Source organism: Xiphophorus couchianus, chromosome 22, assembly GCF_001444195.1.
Source record: "Xiphophorus couchianus chromosome 22, X_couchianus-1.0, whole genome shotgun sequence".
NCBI classification, from domain to species: Eukaryota; Metazoa; Chordata; class Actinopteri; order Cyprinodontiformes; family Poeciliidae; genus Xiphophorus; species Xiphophorus couchianus.
In genome coordinates this window covers 23601715-23623653 of record NC_040249.1, presented here as the reverse complement: position 1 = coordinate 23623653, position 21939 = coordinate 23601715, and the positions used below count along the sequence as shown (strand labels likewise).

The 21939-nt window shown below is 38.5% G+C and overlaps 1 protein-coding gene across 4 annotated transcripts; it reads right to left on the bottom strand.

Annotated features, from left to right (window-relative positions):
- Positions 1 to 262: 262 nt before the first annotated feature.
- LOC114138563 (poly(rC)-binding protein 3) lies at positions 263 to 21528 on the bottom strand. Of its 4 annotated transcripts, none has more exons than XM_028007918.1 (14): positions 15904 to 21528; positions 13295 to 13405; positions 13178 to 13201; positions 13056 to 13088; positions 12875 to 12991; positions 11042 to 11173; positions 10139 to 10267; positions 8449 to 8538; positions 6809 to 6850; positions 6377 to 6452; positions 3863 to 3915; positions 2067 to 2236; positions 842 to 1264; positions 263 to 737 (listed from the first exon to the last, which is right to left on the bottom strand). In XM_028007918.1, the coding sequence occupies exons 2-13, from the start codon at positions 13370 to 13372 to the stop codon at positions 913 to 915; spliced, it is 1296 nt and encodes a 431-aa protein (XP_027863719.1). In that variant the 5' UTR covers positions 13373 to 13405; positions 15904 to 21528; the 3' UTR covers positions 263 to 737; positions 842 to 912. The 4 variants fall into 4 exon arrangements, with proteins under 4 accessions (XP_027863719.1, XP_027863718.1, XP_027863721.1 ...); XM_028007917.1 differs by having other exon boundaries at positions 18601 to 21528; XM_028007920.1 differs by having other exon boundaries at positions 18659 to 21528.
- Between the last annotated feature and the right edge of the window lie 411 nt (positions 21529 to 21939).

The window sequence follows — 21939 nt, the reverse complement described above, 5'->3', positions numbered from 1 at the left end:
AGACATTTTGATATATAATAGTAAAAACATTAGCTAGAAAGAAATTCAGACTTTTTTTTAGATTAATCTCAGAAAATTTCTAGAAAAAATTAAAATTTTCTTCTTTGTCAAAATTTTAGTTTTTTGTAGAAAATTTTTATTGCAAATGTTCAACTTAAAAAAAAAAAGAGTAAATTTTCCCCTTTTCCCCTTTACGATGTCAAACTTTACGATTTGACATCGTAAAGTTTCTAAAATGTTTTTCACTCATTTTTTCTATCTATAGTGGCCCGACGACGCTGCTGTAGATTTAAATAATTTATTTGAAAAGGAGACTCATTACAAAAGTTCACTCAGTAATGCAATGACATTACACACAGTAGTACAAGAGAAATTGGACTTTGTCTCAGGAACAAGTTGCTCCTACTTGTTTGCGTGTTCTGTAGTAAATTTTCTTTAGTTGCTGCTGAGTAGTGGTCGACCACATTACCTGTTTTCTGTTGCAAAAATAAAAGAAATCTGATAATTGTTTGCATTTTAAGTGGTTGTGGTGCGGCAGAAGGATGGGCAACATTCCTGCATATTTATCTTTCAAGTTTGCAAAGTTAAGCATAAGTGATTAATCTGATTACATTTTGTTTTAATCAATTGACCGCATTAGTTTAAATGTTTCTGTGCCAATTGAATGAACCCAGAAGGTTGTTGGTGGATTTAACCAAACATCAGCTGTGGTTTGTGTACATATCTGTAAGCATAACCCATCCATCCATCCATCCATTTTCTGTTCACCCTTGTCCCTAATGGGGTCGGGAGGGTTGCTGGTGCCCATCTCCAGCTACGTTCCGGGCGAGAGGCGCATAACCCAACTCTTAAAAAAAAAAAAGAAAGTGTATGTAAACTTCTGACTGGCCCTGTAGATTTAACGAGGCGGCATCAATAAGGAGAAAACTTTTGCCGGTCGGATTTTTTTGCACCAGATGTCGACATTTTTGCAGTATATGGGGTCAAACCCTGAGCTAGGCTGGAAGCTGCTGCCGGATGGACGGTCAGGACGGGGAGCGTCTTCATCCCCAGCAGGCTGGAAACGGGCAGGGCATAGTGGGGGCTCTGGATGGCCGGCAGGGTGGAGGGGTTAATGCCGGAGGGGGTCGGGGTGGAGGCGGCCAGGACGGCCATGGAGGTGGCGGCGCTGGAGGCGGTGGGGACCGTTTGAGAGAAGCTCATGTTGAGGTCAATGGGGGTCGCAGAGGACGCGACCTGCATGGTGTATTTAGCCATCTCTAAGCTGGAGTCCAGAGGGTGGAAAAAGGTTGAAAAAGACAAGAAAAAGAAGAGATACTTAGCTAAAAATAACAAAACCTGAAATGGAGAAAACACTTTTAACTTGAACCATGTTTTACATTTACTGAAACATACTGAAAATAAAGATATAGTATCCTTTTATTTTTGTTTATGAATCAATTTATTAGCCTTTCAAACTTATGTAAAATAGAAAAAAAGTTTGCCTTCAAATAACCAGTTTACGTCATTTGTCAGCAAATTACGGTACTTCATACTACTAGTGGCATTTACGCTAATCCGCAAAATGGCGGCAGTAAAAGCTGGGAGAAAACGCCAGAGTCGTTTCTGTTTGACAATAACTGAACACATTTTTTGAAAATTGTGTTTCCTATTGCGTATTCGTATTGATAATCACAATACAATACTTTGACCTTTTGTAATCTTCACCTAAAAACCAATATGAAAAAACTAAATATTTAACAAATGATAACTTCAAAAATAAATAAATAACAACCACAATCCAAAAATTGAATTGGACAAAAAGTCACAATAAAACTAAACTATTACAACCAAGGATGAGAAAACACAAAAATCAAAGAATGAGCTTTAAAAAAAGAAAAAGAAGTAGAAGGAAAAGAAAGCAGCGAGTGAGGATTTTAATACAGTCAACAGAACGAAGCAGTGAGTTGGAACAAATCCAGCCTCACCCAGAAACACAACAAATCTGCCCTTTACAGCAGCTTGTCTTATCATCAGGCTGCGGTGTGAAGCACGGCGGGACGTGGCCGCCCTGCGTAATGTCTCACCTGGCGTTGATGAGGTACTGGGCCACGCCGATGCTGGCCGGCGAGCCGCTGATCGTGACTTGGCGCATGGCTGAGCCATCAGTGGCGCTGGCAATTTTGATGTGCGCTCCAGAGACCTGGCGAATCTCATTGATCTTGCTGCCTTGTCTTCCAATTATGCAGCCAATAAACTAGCGGGAGGAGATTGAAAGCATGTAAATAACAAAAGAGCTCATATTTCAGCGCTGTCCAGGAATTAGATCTGACAGCAGAAGATAGGAGCCCAGTTCTCCTTCTCTTCTCTCTGATTCTTACCTCCATTCATATCTAATAAAGAAAATCTGGCCTGAGGAGTGAAGCGGGATTTGATAGCAAGTCAGCGCAGTAGAAGATTGGCTTTTAATCTCCGTTAATTCTCAACATTTTAGGGAATTAGCTTGTTTTCCATTTAATATGATGGTCTGTAAACAGAGAGAAGCGCCGTGATCTGTCTACCAACCAGCGCCTCTGAAACTCGGTGATTACCGTGTCAAATCCTTCTTGTTTGTTTTATGCGTGGTGTTGACTGACAATTCACAATTTTAGGGAAAGGTTACTTGCTTGACTCTTTCATGATTCTCTGTCGGTTGCCTGGTAACAAGAAGACTCCAGAAAGACAGCGGTCCAGCCAGCAAAATGGTCAGACAGGCACTTTGTTGTTTGTGCATTTCATTAAACAGAGAGAGCGATAACGGGAACTTTGAAGGGCCAAATCAGGGTTGAGTGGTCTTCCCTTTGTTTTTAACCTGCAGGTCTGCAGCTGCGGTCTCAGAATGAATGCAGCTTAATTTTCACCTCATTCAAAGCACTACAATGACTTTAAACAACTGGACACGAGTTTGAATTGTTGTTGTTTTCTAATTTTATAGCTGCTGGCTCAGTGGACCGCAGTTGTTTAATATATTGCTAAAATCAGTGAATACTTCAAACTCCTCCAAAACCAAAATGTACATGCTGTTTGTAAAGTTACAGTTAAAATGAAAGCAACTTGGTTTATTTAGCTGATCCTACGTGTTAATTTATCAGTCACATATTATTCCAAAAATAATGTGGAATAATATTCCTACATTTGAGGTCTGCGCTAAATAATGTTAGAAAGTAAATATTTAGTTTGAAAATGAAAAGTTTGGTTTGGATAAGTATTTAGGTAGCAAAATATATATTTAATTTTTTAGCTAAATATTTAGTTTAGAAACTAAATATATGGTTTCAAACTAAATATTTTTTGGTGTAATTTGATATTGAACCAAATATTTCTATGGTTATTTATTTCAAACATGGTAGAAGTATAAAATATCAGACAGAAATAAGGAATGCAAGAGACTAATTTTGTACCTCGATCTTAAAATGAGTCATCTTTAAAGGACTATGACGTATTTATCTACTTAGTGTGGATACAAAAATCCTGCACCAAAATCCTGGTTTAAATATCTGTTTAGTTGCAGTCTGAGCAGCTCTCCTCCCTTGACTGGTTTAAATGCATCATTAATCTTACTAAGCTTCAGTGCTACGTGAACACCTATCTGCATCTTTGACCTGAAATTAGCTAGCTTTATTTACGAGTAGTAATATTCAACGATACTGCCGACAACTCCTCTCTGACGGTGCAGACGGTGAATTTATGAAGTAATATATGTCGGCCAAGAAAAAGGAGAATTACTTTCTGTTGCTCAGATGTGTGCATCCCAACATCTCCCATCATAACTCGTCTCCTAGAAAGTTTTAATGAACTCAGCCGCATGAGGATGCAAGTGTTGGTGAAACAGTGGAGCACTTACATCATTAGGAATTGCCAGCTCCTGTGTACTCGTGGGTGCAGAAACATCCAATCCTGCAAAGTAGGACAAGAAACGCTAATAACAGCCTTGTGCTGACGGTTCACACATTCATGACATGAAAAATCAATATCACTGTGGCTGGTTCATTACTATTATGTATCTTGAACATATAAATTACAAACATATATATACAGAGCTCATCCTTTTTCTTGCTGCAGTTTTAAGTCTGAGTTGAGGATGGCTATCACATAAAACCTGCCTCAAAAATCTAATGTGCAGCTGATTCTCCGTCTAATGGAATCTCATCAAAAAGTCAATTTATTTAAAAAGAAAAAATGAAACTCAAATACTCATTACACACTGAGTAATTATATTTTAAGCACTTAATTCTGCTAACAGCTAAAGAAAAAACCTAATTTAGTTTAAGAGCAATAGAAAAGGAGAAGTTTAATAAAGAAATGTCATATTGAGATGGAAACATGCGGCCCACATCCTGAAGAAAAGGCGACTGCACTGCAAAAACACAAAATCTTACAAAGTATTTCTGCTCTTCACTCTAGTGCCAATATCTTAAAATAACTTACAAGTAACTTTTTAGAGAGATAAAGGAGCTTGTTTCATGTCAACAATGACTTGATATTAATGAAAAAGTTTTAGTTCCACTGGCAGATTATTTCACTGATGAGACATTTCCCCATGTAATAAGTGAAATAATCTGCCAGGAGTTATTGCGTTAAAGCAAGCTCTTATCTTTCTGAAAAGTTACTTGTAAGTCTCGGTCTTCAAGTGTACTGACATAAAAAACTAGACCAGATTTTACCAAAAATACTTGGTAATTTTTTATTTTTTTTGCAGTGAGGTGATCTATTTGTTGTTCATACAGAAATAATGAAATTCATGTTTAAGCACAGTATATGCACTCAGGGCGTGGCTGAGGCTCCTTTTGCATGAATTACTCCATCAGTGCGGTGTGACTTGGAGGCGATCAGCCTGTGGTTCTGCTGAGGCGTTCAGGACGTCCAGGTTGCTCTGATAAAACCTTCAGCTCATCTCATCCCCTCCTGAAAGCCACACCCACCCATCACCAAGTCCAGGCTTTGAGTTCTACTGCTGCCGATGTTTGGATGAATTTCCTCCTGGACAAGTCGAGACGTTTTCAAACCACCTGAGCAATAACTTTTCCTTTGATTCAGCTGTATTAAACGGTTACAGAAGTTGGAGATTTCTGACTGCAACTAAACTTTAGTGTGTATACTTTTCCTCTCCACTCAATTTTAAAAAGCTGTTCTTGCACAGATCGCTCTGCATACACCAAAAATGAACCTTTTAGAAATATATCACTCTGTGTGTTTTGTATCTCTATTATTTGAGTTTCACTTTTCTTAACTTGAAATTGTGAAATAAATCAAACCTTTGATGACGTTCTAAGTGACTGAGAAGCACCTGGATCTGTTTCTGTTGGCTGCATTTCCATTCCAAATATGCGCAAAACGTCGATATTCGGCGAATGTCGGAAAAACAGTTTCACAATTGTGCTGTTTCCATTAAATAAGAAACGCAAATAAAATCATACATGATTAAGTTTGTTTACACGATAAATCATTAAAAAATCATGCTGTCATCATCCTTCTACCACTTCCTGTTGTCTTTTTTCATCTTTTCTGCCTTTAGTAACATCCGGTTGTTGATCACATAGCTCATAAATAAATATATAACATAAATCACATAAATTGTGATGCAAAACGTGTTTTATATTGCAGTTTTATATATCAGTACAGCTGAAAAACAACTCATCCTACAGCAAAAACGTATTGAAAAACGTGAGTTTTTTTTCTTTTTCAAAATTGCCGTGTTTTTATTAAGCAAATTTATTTTCATAATTCCCATTTTGCACAATTATATGGTGAATGGAGACGCAGCTTGTGATGCAGTGTAATGTTTGTGGTTAGTTGGGGCAGATTAAATGAGTTTGGGACGACTGAGGTTGGGGATGATGTGGCCAAGATGATGTTAGATTTAGAGGAGAAATGTTGTGAAGGTAAAGGATTTTTTGGACGGGGGAAACTGGGTGGATGGGCTTAAATTTGGGAGGAAATGAGAAATTGTGAGAAATATTTACTGATCTGTAAATATTCCTGTCATTTTCCTCGCCCAAAGAAGCTGCCATGACTCTGAAATATCTCAATCTGTCTGCTTCCGTCTGTAAAATATTCCTCTTCAGAGTGTAAATATCTCAGTGGCTAACTTTCAAGATTATTGATGAAACAATACTCTGGTGGCTTGACCTTTAAACTGGCTGCCTTTTTTTCTCTCTCCTTTCATCTGCGAAAAGCAGAGTACGACTAGAAAAGCCACCACCTACAAAGATAAAAACCTGTGAGAGTCTGTAAACTCTGAGAATGGAGACATCCTTGATCCTCACTGAGGTAACAGCGGCGTATTGATGGTGTGATTTCCGAAAGGAGTGAAGACAGAGGGATAGATGGACTTCCCCGGGGAGCCGTGGGTACGTACCAGGAAAGGTAGGGTTGCTCTGCCCAAGGGAAGGGAGGGGGATATGCTGCATAGCCAACTGGTGAAGCTTGGTCAACTGCAGGGTAGGAAGGAAGTTAGAGCTAACCAATCAAAGTGGATTATTTCAGAGGAGCTGAAAACTACAATCTGAAGTTCACAAACATCACAGATGGTGTCAGTGTGAAAGAGATCGATCTGCCTTTAGAAAGCATGCAGAATACAGTCACAACTGATCATAAATGAGATCATTTCCATTTCAATCAATGCAGGTTACTACTGTGGGTTAGTGTTAGTCATGTCAACAGATCGGGGTTACTGAAGTTTCCTCTCTGCAGAGTGGGACACAGAAAGGGCGTATTGGTGCGCTTGGAAGGAGTGGGCAGGAGTAGATCGTTAGGACGGATGGCGGTCGCTCAGACTGGCTCTACTTACATCTTGATGTGCAAATGCATACTGTCCTGGAATTGCAAACGCCTGGAAGGACACAAGACAAGAGGGGTGACAAACTGACATGTTGGAACACGAAACAGAAATTGTGCAGCCGAGTCTGAAGTGTGACCCGGCCAGGCGCAGTGGAAATCCATTCCCTTCCCGGCTCTAATGTGTATGGATCTGATGGAATTTCATCTAAATGTCATCTGCTGTTTTTCTGCCCCCTTTGACTGTGGCTTGAAATCCAATAATATAAACAGATGTCTGATAGGTCAGAGCGCACACAGCCAAAATTCAGGACAGCAGCTTGCCAGGCAGATCAACACGTGAACTTTACACGCAGCCCGTCTTCCAGGTTTCTCTCTGCCATGCAAGAACTCATGTCTCACACTTTTTACACATCTTGTTATGCAGCAGCCACAAACCTGTGGATATTTTAATAGGTTGGTGCATAATTGTGAATTGAAGGGGAAGGAATACATGTTTTTTACTGAGAAAAATAAGATGTGGTGTCTATTTTGTATTCAACTCCCCAGAGTCCAAACTTTGTTCCAGCTGCAGTTCTCGACTGGCTTTGAACGTCTACAAACTGAAATCTGTTCATCCTCCCTGGCAAAATAGCTCAAAAGTATGCATATGGTTTATTCACTGGTTGTTCCATTTTAAAAAATATGCATGTCTTTTTTGTTTGTTTTTGTTTTTGAAACATAAGTGTAAAAGTAACCCAATTAAAAATCCACAGTATTTGATTTTTGCTTCAGTTAAATCCAAAAACTGATGTAGTTTTAATTATTTAGCGATAGCAGAAATGACGGAAGTGTCTGGAAGACGGCGTAGAAATGGACATTTCGCCCAGATATCAGTGATTTTGTTCATGGTAAAATCCTCAGCTCCCACTGAGATGTGTTGACTTGAAGACAAACATCTTCATGTTGAGACTTCAGCCGTTTCTGAAGTGCTAAATGAAAATGTGATGCGTGTTTGTTCATCGCAAGGGTGAGCAACCTGCAGCTCGCTCAAAACCAAACAAATGGTTTAGATTATGGATTCAATAAGAAACAGTCAGATGAGGAGCTTTTCAGTAAGTTCTTATGCAAAATTTGCTTTTAATATCTATAACAAACTAATTGGCTTCAAACTATGTGACCTATCCGTCTTCATTTTTCAGATCACTTTATTCTAGAAAATAGTTTTGTTGTTTTGTAATAAACCATTTTTGTCTAAAATCTGAAAGCAGAAATACATTTTAAATGAACTTTTCTAGCTTTTACAATAAAACATAAAAAATGTTTCAGCTGTAGGTGAGTTTTATTTTGTTGTTGCAGGATGGAAAAAGTTGCTGACCTGGTTTATCACTTGAAATCAATTTAAAATACAGTAAAGTTTATGTGACAATGTAAAAAGTAGCATGTAAATCAGGCTGAGAGTAGTGATGCAAGATGTTGTAAAAGTCACATATTTCCACATAATCTTCTGCCTTCAGCCTCCTTAACATATTTCCTTTACAATCTCTCTGCATGAAGACATTACTTCAGAGCAACTGAGTCCCTCTGGTGGTTAATGACCGGTGTTATTCAGCTGTTGCATTTTTTAATTTTCATACCCTTTAAAAGATTGATTACTAGTGTTTGACCACTTACTTGTGCAGAGTGCTGCGGGGCCAACACAGCGTGAGCTCCGGCAGGAAGGACCTTGGGACGGTAAGGAATAGTTGCTCCTTTCGGTGGAGACTGGAGGCACAGGCGAGCAAACCAAAGAGGAGAAAACATTATGCACTCCTACAGCTGGCAGCGGTGCATTTTATCCGCTACTTTATACCACTCAATCAGCATTTTTATGCCCTGTACATCTGCAGTGAAAGGAACATGAGACCCTGAAGCACAGAGAGCTGTGAGCAGACCCCATAATTAGGAATAAGTTAAAGCTCCAATCCAAATCCAGGGCTGCACTTAATGCAGCAGGAATACATTAACAGTAACTTCTCCAGCTGACAGGCTGCAAGAAATACTAAGAAGCAAAACAAAGAGGTTCATATACTCAGCAGGCAGCGACTGATAGAATGGATAAGGAATTAGAATATGAATGCAAACCTGCTGCCAGTAAAATATGACAGAACCGACGTTCTGACGTTTATTTCTAAACGTCAGAACGTTTATTTCTAGGGTTTTTCATATTGGGACAAAGGTTAAAAAAAATCACACTTCAGATTCCACTCTGACATTAACTCAACAATTGTGGAGCCAATTTGGATCAACTGATTATCACCAGTTAAGAACCCCTCCATGAAACCAGTGGCTTACATGAAACCAGTGGCTTACTGGCTGCAGTTCTCGACTGGCTTTGAACGTCTACAAACTGAAATCTGTTCATCCTCCCTGGCAAAATAGCTCAAAAGTATGCATATGGTTTAATGCACTAGCCTAAACTAGTGCATTAACACAAAGTCAGAACAGAAAGACGTCAGCAATGACCTCACAGCAGTAACTGTTGCTGTCGCTCAATCCGAGAAGAGAAATCAGGACATTTCCAAACAGTTTATTTCTACAGAGAGAGAGAGAGATCTTTCCAGGACTGGATGCAGCAGGATGGTTTGCATTTGTATTAGAACTAAATCTGAATGAAGAGCAAAACTTTTAGAGATCATAACGCACCATGTTTGGAGAAAATCAAAGAATGTCAAACACAGCGGTGGAAGGATGATGGTTTGGGATTAGAAAAAGGACATTTAATAGTCAATCAGTCAACCATGAACTTTTCTGTGAACCAAAGTAATCTAATGTTAAATCTGTAATTTTTGAAAAGGTCAAAGCCTAGTTTTCTTTTTCTGAGTATACGAGAGCAAAGTTATTTCTTTTCTTTCTGTTCAGCTGAAGTCCGGCCTGTACTGGGTCAAAAACAGGACAGCAAACACAAATACAGCAGCTAATCTACATCAAAACATATCAAAAAGGGAGAAACCTAAACATGTAAATGGCTCACAGTGGAAAAAATGCTGTGGTGGAAATTAAAATTAATGTTTTCAAGCCTCAATGAAGTGAATCAACACTGAAACAAGAACTGGGCCTGATTGAGAGGCTGAATTATTTTAACTTTGCTTGTTTTCAGTAAATTACAATAATCTGGTTTCACTGGAGGTGAGACCATTTAATAGGTCCTGATAAGGAAAACCCTCAAATTAAAACGGAGTGTACTTTCATCTAAATGTTTTGGATTTTCTTTTAACAAAAGCCTCCATTTTGCTTTCAATGCTCATCAGTACTGAACATCTTCTATATTTCCAGATTGAACCCAAACCGTTTCCAGCCTCACAGAACCGGCAGCAGAACTCACCTCCAGCATGACGGAGCAGATGTGCCTCACACACTGAGTGATGGCCTGTGGAGTGCCGGAGATTGTGACGGCCCTCTCTGTGGAGTCCGGCAGCATGTCTCCTGCCACCTGAACCTGAGCGCCTGTGGTCTTCACATCAACCCAAAAGACAGACGAGACAAAGGCTGTTTACTCCTGAAAGGAAGGCGCTGAAAAGCTGTTTGAAGATTACCCCTCTGTGACCTGCAGGGAGCAGCTGCAGCCTAAAAGGCAAAGCATGCTCCAATATTTGAAGAGACACTCGCAAATATTGTCCATTTGGACAGGGAGCTCAAACTGGTCCATACAGGCACACTGCAAAAACATAGGATCTTACCAAGTCATTTCAGTTTCTAGTGGAAATAGTACACTTGAATAAGACAAAACTAACTTAAAAGTAACTTATCAGGAAGATATAGAAGCTTGTTTTAAGTAATTCCTTGATGCTGATTTTAAAAATTCTAGTTCCATTGACAGATTATTTCAGTGGAAATTACAAAAGTAAAAAGAGCCAGAACTTTTACATCAACATTAAGAAATTATTTACTTGTAACATTCTCTTATATCTTGCTGAAGTGATTCTTGTCAGAATTTCAAGTGGAATAAGATATTAAGTCTAATATCTAGACTAGTTCCTAGTCTAGTCTAATATCTAGACTAGATATTAGACTAGAAACTGTAGATTCTACAGGACTGTAGATATTTTGTAATATTATTTGTAAGATTCTGTGCATACTGGGTGTTATTTTCAGATGCAGTTACCATCTTAAAGCAGAAAAAACAAGAATTGTTTGATTTCTGAGTCTCGGAGGATTTTTTTTATTCCTGTGTGGGTTCAGACAAACAAATTCCAGCTGGAGAAGAAGGAGGACAAGCAGCCCGTACCTCCCTGATCTCTTTGATCTTGGAGCCTCCCTTGCCGATGAGCGAGCCACACTGGCTCCCTGGGAAAACCAGACGAAGTGTCACAGGTGGCTTGCTTGTCACGTTGCTGTTTGTCATGGCTGCGGTGATATCCTGGGGGGAATTCAAAAATATGTTGCAGTTTTTTCCTTTGTTGAACCTACAGAACGTCAGCTCAGTTTGACGTGTCCTTTTCAGTTATTTTGCGAAGCCGGAGGAACGAAACGCTTCTGGAAATGTTTTTGTAAAAGAGAATGATGGACGTTGATATGGAGTCATGGTGAAAAGAAAAGAAAATACTCACTTCTAGGATTTTACCAAGTTCTGGTATCATATAATCCTTCATTCCTGTTTAATCCACACCGGGGCTGATGGATGTATTAATAACCTTTATAATTTTTGTTTTCTTTATTTTCTTATTTTTCCTACTTTTGCTTTAGTTAATTATACAATACAAACCCATTCAATAAATTAGAATAAACTGAAAAGTTCAGGAACTTCATCACTAAGTGAAACATATTGTATGGATTAACTGCACACAGCTGGATGTTTGAAAGCTTATTTTCTGTTAATTATGGTGATTTTTCCACTTCCAGCTGAATAAAACCATGATCTTGAAAATAAAATATTACATCAGACCAACAGAAAAAATATTTTTAATACCTGCCTAGAGGTTGTTATTTTCAAAAAGTAGATTTAATCTGACAAACAAGACTCATCATATATTTTAATTTATTGAATACGACAGTAAGCTGCAAAAACAGAAAGTATTGCCAAGTGTTTTTGGTCTAGTTTCTGGTGTAAATATTTTAGTAAACTTGAAATAAGACAAAACTAATTTATAATTCACTTTTCAGGAAGATATTCGAGCTTGTTTTAAATCAGTAATTTCTTAATATTGATGATGAGAAGTACTAGTTGCATTGCAGATTATTTTGCTTATAATATAGAAAAAATGTCTTGTAAGTGAAACAATCTGCCAAGGGAACTAAAACTTTTTCATCAATATTAAAAATTTATTTAAAACAAGCTTGTAAGTTAGTTTCGTCTTATTTCAGGAGTACTAGGATAAATTTACTATAAATCAGACCAAAAAAGATTTTGTGTTTTTGCAGTGTATGGGAAACTTTGTCGATCAAATATACCACTGACGCTGCGGGCAACCAATCTGTTTGCTTCGACATGAGACATAAAATATTAAAGTTCATGGCAGAAATGCTGCAGAAAGACCAAATGTCAATGGCTTGTTTGGACACGTTGTCAAGACGACAATATTTCTTGAACAATCTCCTCTGGAGACGTTTGGTCATAAATACAGAACAAAAACCATCTAACTGTTGCGCACGGTGGGGGAGGGGTGGTGATTTGGGCTTGTTTTGCAGCCACTCAGTCACCCATGAATTAATGTGTCAACTGAATTTGATTTTAAAGTCAAATGTGAAACCATCTGTCTGATGGCCCAAACTGAATTTTGCAGGAAATGAAGTACTATATGGTTCTGAAAGGCCCATATATGGAAATCAGCTTCGTCGAGCTTTTGAATTGTTGGGTGCACTTAGTTTCTGGAATACATTTTTTTGTATTTGCTTCATAACCATTGTTAGCGGGTTAAGACCTTTGGGAAGAGAAAATTTGACTTTAATCTTGAGATCAAAAATCAGAATTCTGAGAAAAACAGTCAAAATAATATTTACATTTTTGGTCCTAATCCTCTACCGTACCATTGACAGAGAAAAATCTAAGGTGTGCTTTTGTACTCTCGAGTTAGAACTCATTAACCTTTGACCTGAGGAGTTGCTGAGGATGAATCTGTACCTCTTCAAACTTCTGTGCGATCATGGAGAAAGCCCTGAAGATTCCCTCTGTGGGTCCAGTGATGGTCACTATCCTCTCAGGAGACGAACCCTCTGATATGTTGATGCGAGCGCCGCTCTGCAAACACAGGCTGTTGGTCATTCAGACTTTGCTCCGACTGATGACTTCAAACAATACTCACCTCTTCCCTCATCTTCTTCACTGTTTCTCCTTTCTGAAACCAAAAAGATTAAAAAAAAATATATTGCTTTTTAAGGCAAATTCAATTAGGAAGTACAAAAAAATAATGTAAATGAAATTGACCTTTCCAATGATGCTGCCCACTTCCTGTGAGAGAAAATAAAGGAACAACGTGGAGTCAGAATGAAATCACTTCAGATGGGTCTGTAGAGGAAAACGCCTTGAAGATCTGCTGATTACCTTTCCATGCATCAGCAGCCTCAGCGTTAGCGTGACGTTCAGGCCGCCGTCCAAGGTCATCTCTTCCTTGTCGGACATCCTCAGTGACTTCAGATCTTTGTGGTGAATACTCTGCAGAGAGGACGAAGATGTGTCTGTGTGTTAGAAGTGGTTTAATGCTTCAGGATGTGGAGGAAATGATGTGTAAAATTGAGGAGGAAATCAGCCACATTCAAGAACATCTTTCAAAGGTGCAGTTTCATCTGGTTTTCTTCTTTCTTCAGGTATTACTGAGTTTCTGTTTGAGGTGAAATAATCAGGTTTGTGTCTATTACAGGATCTACTTCTATGAATTTCCACTTAAGAAGATTTGGGTGCTTGTGCTAATGGCCATGTCATACTTTGGTATTAGAAAAGGGAAAATGAAGTGAATCATTTCCTGTCCTCAACCGTTTTTCTGCTAAAGAGCAACCTGACGAAGCAAAGGTAAAAGCTTTTATTCTATGGTAGAAATTGCAATTCTCCTGAGTCGTTATGGATGGACCTTAATAGCACCTGCAGCTCTTGGCAAAAGTATTGACGCCCAATTAACTTTACAGCACTTTGTCACATTATAATTCTAAGTATCAGCGTATATTATTGGGATTTTATATAACAGACCAACACAAAGTAGGGACGGTGAACTGGAATGATAAATGAATACATATCTGAAAAAGGAGCTGAACATTTTTATTCACAGCCCTTTGGTATAATGTCCTTAAATAAAATATTTTCCAAACAAATACCTTCACTGCAAAAATCCAAAATCTGACCAAGTATTTATGTCTAAAATCAAGTGCAAATTATCTTAGCACACTGCAAATAAGACAAAAATATTTTAAAAGTAACTTTTCAGCAAGATATAGGTGCTGGTTTAAAGTAAATAATTCCTCAATATTGATAACAAACATATTAGTTCCATTGAAAAATGATTTCACTTATAACATTTTTCCCATGTTACAAGTGAAATAATCTGCCAGTGGAACTGGAATGTTTTATCAATATTGAAGAGTTCAACATAATTTTACATTTGTCTGTCTACAAATAAGATGCAAATAAAATATAGCAACTTTTTAGGTTGTAACTTGACGTCAAAGGTTTGCACAGCGAGGCAAGCGAAGCACGTTCCAAAGTTTGAGCAGCTACTTTCATCCTGTTTAAAGGATTCTTTGGAGAATTTATCAGGGTCGGCTGGTGTCTGAGGCGCTACGGATCGTTGCTGTTTGTCTTCTCATCGTGGAGCTGTGTGTTGGGGATGGAGATAAGCCTATCACACGCTGCAATCTTCACGTGTCTTTAGTTCCAGCTAAATAAAAGTTGTGTGACTCCCTGGGATAAGATGAGACACAAAGGAAGCCACTTGTGCTGTGGAAGTCTGAGAATCAAGTGATCATAGTGTGACTTTCCTCTAAAACATCACACAACGTCCACTGTGTCTACTGCGTGTCCAATTCTTTGTATTTGTAGAACAAATAAAGAATGATGATGCATTAAAACAGTTTGTTGGACCTAACGGCTGCAGCTCTATAAAGGACCAGAGTTGCAGTGTTTATAAGCTTATCAGAGTTCTGAGAAGTTGTTGTTCAGACTCTGACGAATGACGATGCATAACTAATAAGCAAACTAATCTAAGTGAGGGAGGGAAGTAATTTTAGTCAGAGACAGTCTGGATTTCAGTGAATATTCGATTATGGCATATTCCCACCAGCTCTGTTTAGTCCATTTTAATAAAACTCCAGTTCATTTGACTAAAAAGTTCAGTTTGCTTGGACAGGTGTGAATGTGTATTCAAACTGATGTGGACCAAAAAAGAAAACTCTGCTCCTCTGATAAACCTCGGTCTATCATCGGATTTGATTGAAGAGAACTCTACCACAGTTCGAATGCATAGTGTGAGCACCAAACTACTGTGCAAAGCATTCTGGGTAAATACAACCAAAACAAATGTGCACGTCTAGCGCTAGCAGGAGAAAAGATTTGTGGTCTTTTACTAAAGAGAAATCTTCCAACCGCTAAAATCTGGTGCTACTCCATTTTTGTTTACATTTTGTGAAGAAGGAAGTTGCGTTTAGTGTCTTCTTCAGAGGTTTTTGTGTCATTTCCTTCAAGGGGTCTTGGTGTAGCGCCCCCCCAGGCGAGGAGGGAAACAGATTTTTCAATTAGTTTGATTTGTTGACACAGTACAGAGAGAAAACGAACCACAGCAGCTGAAAAGGGAATAAATGTTTCTATTTTGGTCCCAAATGAACTGAGTTTATGGTCTACCAGGTATGAAAACATTCTTAAAACATTTCATGCAAAGTTGCTGAGCAGAAGGTGTCTGCTGCAAGCTAGCAGCAATCCTGATTGCCCTTAAAAGCAACAAATCCACCTGATCTGGCATGCATGATTTTTCATCCCACTGACAGATAGATGTATATGAGATGAAATATCAGTTTCTGGTTTGTTTTTCACTTCCGATGTTCTGCTTCTGATGGCTTTGTTCTGATATTTCAGCCAGATCTCAAGACAAAAATGAAAAGAAAAAAAATATTTTTTTTTAACCAGCTGTGCCGATGAAACAGAATTCAGATATCTTGTTTTGTCATTACCAGACAAAATCAGGGATGTGTGGTTTGCATATGCAGCAGAACTGGAGTAATGGGCAGGGTTTCACTGCTGGTAATCCGGTTAAAGCATGTTTTGATGTTGCTCTGCCATCCTGGACATAAACCGTATATTAATACAAGGCTTTTAAATCTTCCACTGAATCGTTCTTCTGCAGGGAATTAATGTATATACAACAAAACATCTGAAAGCTATTGTCAAGTCAGATATTCAGCACTGTTTAGTCTACTTTCATTGAATTCTAGTTGCTGTGTCTGGAAAGTCTGGTTCGTTTGGGAAGATGTGAATGCCAATCAAACTCTGATGCAAACCAAAGAAGCTAACTCTGTCTGTCCACAAAACTCAGTCTCGGCTCGGTTGAAATGAACTCTGATGCAGTTTGAATGCTTATGTGAACGCCAGGTGGAGCGGAGCCCGGTCCAAAAGTAGGAAGTGGACTATAAAACAGGGCATTCTGGGTAAATGCAACCAAAACAAACATGCTAGTCTAGGACTAGTGGGAGAAATGACTCATGGTGTTTTATCAAAGACGAAAGAGAAATCCTACAAATGCTCAAATATGTCACCACTCCATTTTTGCTTACATTTCATGAAAATGGAAGGTGCGCTCTATGTTTTATGTGTTGGGATGTTGAAGAAAAATGGTCTGAGAGGATCCAACTAGAAATCCAACCAAGGATCTTTATGTCTGGAGTCGTGTTTTGTTTGGTCCGATGAAACTGATGTGCAACTGTTTGGTCATAATGACCATCATTACATTTGGAGGAAAAAACGGGAGCTTGGATCATAATCCTAACTGTGAAGTATGGCAGTGGCAGCATAATGTTGCGGGGCAGTTTTGCTCATACACATCATAAAATAGGTGGCATTACGAGAAAACAGCATTTTATGGAAATATTGAAGCAACATCTAAAGAAACCTGCAAAGAAGTAAAAGCTTTGGCACAAACTAGTCTGGAAACTGGACAATGACCCTCAGAAGCTAAAGTGGATACAAAGTGACTTAAGGACAACAAAGTCAGTGTTTGGTGTGGCCATCATAAAACTCTGATCTTAATAATATGGAGAAGTTGTGGGAACATTTAAAAAGTGTGTGTGATTGAGGCAGCCTGCACACTTTCACCAGATCTGGAACCAGAACTGCAGCAAAGGAAAGGATGAGCAAAAGCAAAGGTTGACAAAGGAAAACCAAAACGTTTGACCCAAGTCATGCAATTCAAAGGCCAAATACAGAGGAAATGTATGCAAATTTCTGATTTCCAAGATATAAATAAATAAATCTGATATATTTATTCTCTCATCATTAACACTTTTAGCAAACAGAAATAAATTTGGTGATTCTAACTGACCTAAAACAAGAGAAGTTTGGTCTGGTTTACAGACAGAGACAAAAAAATCTCGGTGTCTTTTAATTTGTTGTATGTAAACTTCGGGTTTCCGCTGTATGTATTTCAATAGATGCTGTTTACTTTTTCTTGGTTGTGTAATTTACAGCTTCTAATTCAAACTCCTCTATAAATCCTACCTTAGAGAAACCTCACTATTTAACACATAACCGAAAACTGAGTCAGTCAGACCACCAACGGCACAATCCAGTTAGCGATAATCATCATGAAATGTGTCAGGATCAACTGACCCAAATAACGCAGTAAATTAACGGGATCAGGAAATGAAACAATCCCAACCGATGAAGCTGCACGAATCTCAACCATCTGATCAAACACACACACACAAAAAAATAAAAGAGAGACGGACATCTTTCAGCAAACATCCACAGTGTTCCCGTCTCTGTGTATTGGTACAATGACTACATCAAACAAACAGCGGCGTCTCGCTCTAATCCTGCAGGCCCAAGATTTGTTTAGTTAATGCTAAGACCCTTTTGACCTATTTCTGTCATCCCCAGCAAGTCAAGACTTCTGAACAAAACCCCGAAGCACAACAGCAACCGAAGAGTTTACAAGATAAAAAAGAGATCACCTGTGAGGAAACTCTGCTCTGTGAATGCTGACAGACAGAAGTATGCCTCAGACAATTAAAACACACACTCACACACACACACACACACACACACACATAGGGCCTTAATCCTGGAGGGAAATGGGGAACAATGTCTAAGTGGATTACTGGAGGGATTTTGTTAGACTATGAATTCAAAATCTAAGGGTAAAGCAAGGAATGTCTAATTTTGAACAATGTGATACAATTACGATGAGTTACGCTTTATTACATATTGTATTCCACTTTATTTTAAAGGGGTCTTCAGATCAACAAAAGCACACTTTATATTTAATGAAATGTGACAATCATCACATTAAAAATGTTCAAACAACGCATGAGAGAGATTACAGCATGACTATCTGGAGTGGTAACTATTTATAGCATTTTGTGAGCCTCCACATATCATGAGGTGATACAGAACTCAGCATGAAGGTTATAACAACGGAGATACATCAGAAGTTTGGCTTTAGGTCTAAATTCAAACAATCCTGGGCTGTTTGAAGTGAAGAGTTTAAGAGAAAAACCCAGGAGAGGAGTGAAAAACAAGCCGAAGCTGAAAATATCTCAGCCTAATAGGAGTCAGGGGTAGCGCGTTAAAACAAAGCCTCGCTTTGTCTGGCGCCCATTAGATGTGCAGAAGCAATACCTTCAAGTTTCTCTCTGGCTAAGCTTCAGCCTTACCATTAACAGCCATCTGAGCAACCTGCAGCCATCAAGGCCGGCTCTTGACCAAACTGACCTTGGAGTGGGAGAAATTCCTACTCGTCTTCTTTGGTTCTGGTATCTTTGGGATGAATGGCCTTTTAGTTTGAAGTCCGAGTTCGGTGTTTGGTCCCTTTGTTTTTCAGTGATCCACAGAGTGGACAGATGGCTCCCTGTGCCCTCAGAGCGGCTGGAGCGAAGGCAGGCTTTGCTATTAGTCCCTCAGCTTAGACCGAGATAAGCCCCTACGCAGGCAGGGCAAGTGGGCCCGCATCTCTCGCCTAATTCCCCCTGTCACAGCCACCGAGGAGGCGTTCCTCTGACCGGAGATCCACGAGGCCCGGCGGCAGGGCAGGGCGAGGGGTGAGGAGGCTCGCCGCCTGGATGCCGTCCAGCACAGACACAGCGATCAGCAGCAGAGAAAAACCCAAGAAGATCAAGGATTCTCAGAGAGACAGTGAAGAGACGCCTTGTTAACCAATGAGTCTTTATGACCCTACAGGATGGCTGCGCCTCTCATTAGGATCTCAGAAAGATTCCTGGCTGCTTAAAAATAACCTAACTGATGGAGAACACTGTGGCGTCTGAAGTATTTAGTGATGTTAAGCACAATGTCTTCATGGGGTGCGCCCCCCCACCACCCTCCCTCCACTCGGCCTCTGCCCTCCCCCCACAACAAGCCCTTGTGGCCTCGTAATGAGGCCAAACTGGATACAATAAAACCATTCTGCGCTGAAAAATGTATTCATCTGAGCTCAGAAACTGTGAAGGAAATGAATCAGTGAAGCAGAAGTGGCATATTTAATTATCATTCAGAGCATCTCACCAAGACAATAATGGCCTCATGGCTTGTCTAGCACATATCTAGGAACGCATTATATCCACTTTACAAGTAGCATCCTTCTTCCGCCTTATAGTAATATTCATTCACAGAAAGGAACAGATGATCACAGAACGGAGCGGCTTCAATTACAGGTAATTCTGCTCTTTTAAGAAAAGCTCAGAAAGCCTGCAGTATCTCTGAATCCCACTTGTAGTTTTTTAGCTTAAATCTTTACCTTAAACACAGTTTGGTAATAGTTTATTAAAGCCAAGTGCCATGAAAACATAAACATTTTCAGGTTACAACTGTAAATGCATCCCCATGAGATTCTATGTGCCAATTTACAACATGTAATCTCAAATCGTTTTACTTTAAGCTGGTGATATTTTCATACTTCAGTTTCCAGAAGGAAAAATACAAATTATTTACAAAATATGAACAGAGTTTAATACAAGTGATGTGGCTCACCACCCAGGGCGGCATGACCTGGGATCTCCGGGAGAAATCAGTCATGAACGTCCCAAAAAAGTTTTCTATGTTTTGTTTAGAAGATCTCTTCCATTAAAAGGGTTTTGATTCTGATGCATGGATAACCAATTAATATCTGAGAAAACTCGCAGCGTCAGCTTGTTGCTATGGCAACACAACAATCAATCACTTAAAATTATTCTTTGTACTTCTACAAAGGTAACTTACCAAGTCCTTTGAATCTTAAATTTCAGTTTTAAAAAATTTGAAATCTTTTTCTATGCTATATATATTTTTTATTTATGCTGAAACTTTAACAGTATTCTAATTGTCATGAAGTAAATATTTTAATTTTAGATCTAAGCTCGGTGCTAAAATTCAAGCTATCCTGTGAGGCCCAGGATAGCTCTGGGGGCCCTGAGCTTATGCTTTGGGCCGGCTCTGTCATCAATTCCCAATATTTCTAATGTCTGGCTTAATATTGATTATAGTTTGAAGTGTTCTGTACCAGCCTTCGTATTGGATTTTACTCTGAAATTGTAAAACTTTATTTAAAGTTTTTGTAGAACTGAAATGTCAATGAGGATAATTTAGAGTTGATATAAAAGTCTCAACATGTTTGTCTTTAATAATACGCTGCAGAAAAATAGCATTTATTTGAATAAACCCTCAAACTTCTGAACAGTCCGGTAGACATTTTGTTCTAATCTATCAATTTGGAACAGTAAGTCCTTCTGGTAATGACAGATGATGGGCAGGGAAACTATTCTTCACCACGAAAGTACATTAGACAGCATAATAATGGAAATATGCGAACAAAAACAAGAGCTGGGGGGACTGAAGCAGAATGAAAATGCAGACATCTCCAGATGAGCAGTCTGGACTTTAGGAACAGAATCCTTTTGTGTCAGTGATAGTAAAATCTGAGGCAGCCTGGTTGTACTCGGTGACACGACGTTGTTGTAGAACGGAGACAGAAAGGGTTCTGTGGCAGACAGCCAGGGGAAATTCATACTTGGACCTGTCAGATGATGAGAAAGATGGAGATGACTCATCTTAGTGATCCTTGTATATGCATTACAAGATGATGTGAGGAACAGGAGGAGGAGGAAGAGGAGGAGACAGGGGAGCAGAGATGAGCAGACGGATACAGACACAGAAACAAACTCTGACAAGAAGTCATCGTCCTCTGTGACTCACAACAAACATATTTAAATACCGACTCATTGTAGGAATTACAGCCAGAATTAAATTGCAGATTTTAACTATATCATAAATTCAAACTAAAATATTATTCATGCACGAGTGAAAAAAAACTATCTGATTTTTATTTTCAAACTTATGTAATCAAAAAGAAAAAGTGTAAAACAAGTAAAGTGAGTAAAAATAAATAATACTAACAAATTTAGTCAAAGGAAACATATTTCCAAATCTTTTGTTTTTCACAAATCAATACATACTAGATTTAGATCTGTTAGAGCAGTGCAAAGTATTTCCAGTAATATTTATTATTTGCTGCATTACTGTAGCTCCATATGGCTCAGCAGATAGATAGATAGATAGATAGATAGATAGATAGATAGATAGATAGATAGATAGATAGATAGATAGATAGATAGATATGTCTTTATAATATTTTAGATATGCTCATCATGTGGGCAAATTTTCTGCTAATAATTTACTGAATAAATAAACACTGAACAAATCTACAGAGATTAATACCAGTTTTGTTTCTGTTAATTAAGATTATTTTCCACTCACAGCTAATGAAAAAAAATTGCTGTAAGTGTAAATTAAATTAACCAATTAAGATTTGAATATTACATCAGATGAATAATAATAATAATAATAATAATAATAATAATAATAATTAAAAAGAGAATTTTGAGCTTAAGGAAAAGCCATACCTGTACTGCTTAAAGGTTTTTATCAATCAAGTTTCATTGGACCAAATTTCCTAATCTAATTATTGGTTTCAAACATAAAAAGTGCGTTTCAGGGATGTTTTCTGTTTTTAATGCTTGTTT

Excerpts from the sequence above, each read along its gene's own strand:
- LOC114138563 (XM_028007917.1), bottom strand. Across the intron at positions 13,202-13,294 it reads GGCTGCTGATGCATGGAAAG|GAAGTGGGCAGCATCATTGG; the intron begins GTAATCAGCAGA and ends TTTCTCTCACAG. Across the intron at positions 3,916-6,376 it reads GAGCAACCCTACCTTTCCTG|GATTGGATGTTTCTGCACCC; the intron begins GTACGTACCCAC and ends CCTACTTTGCAG.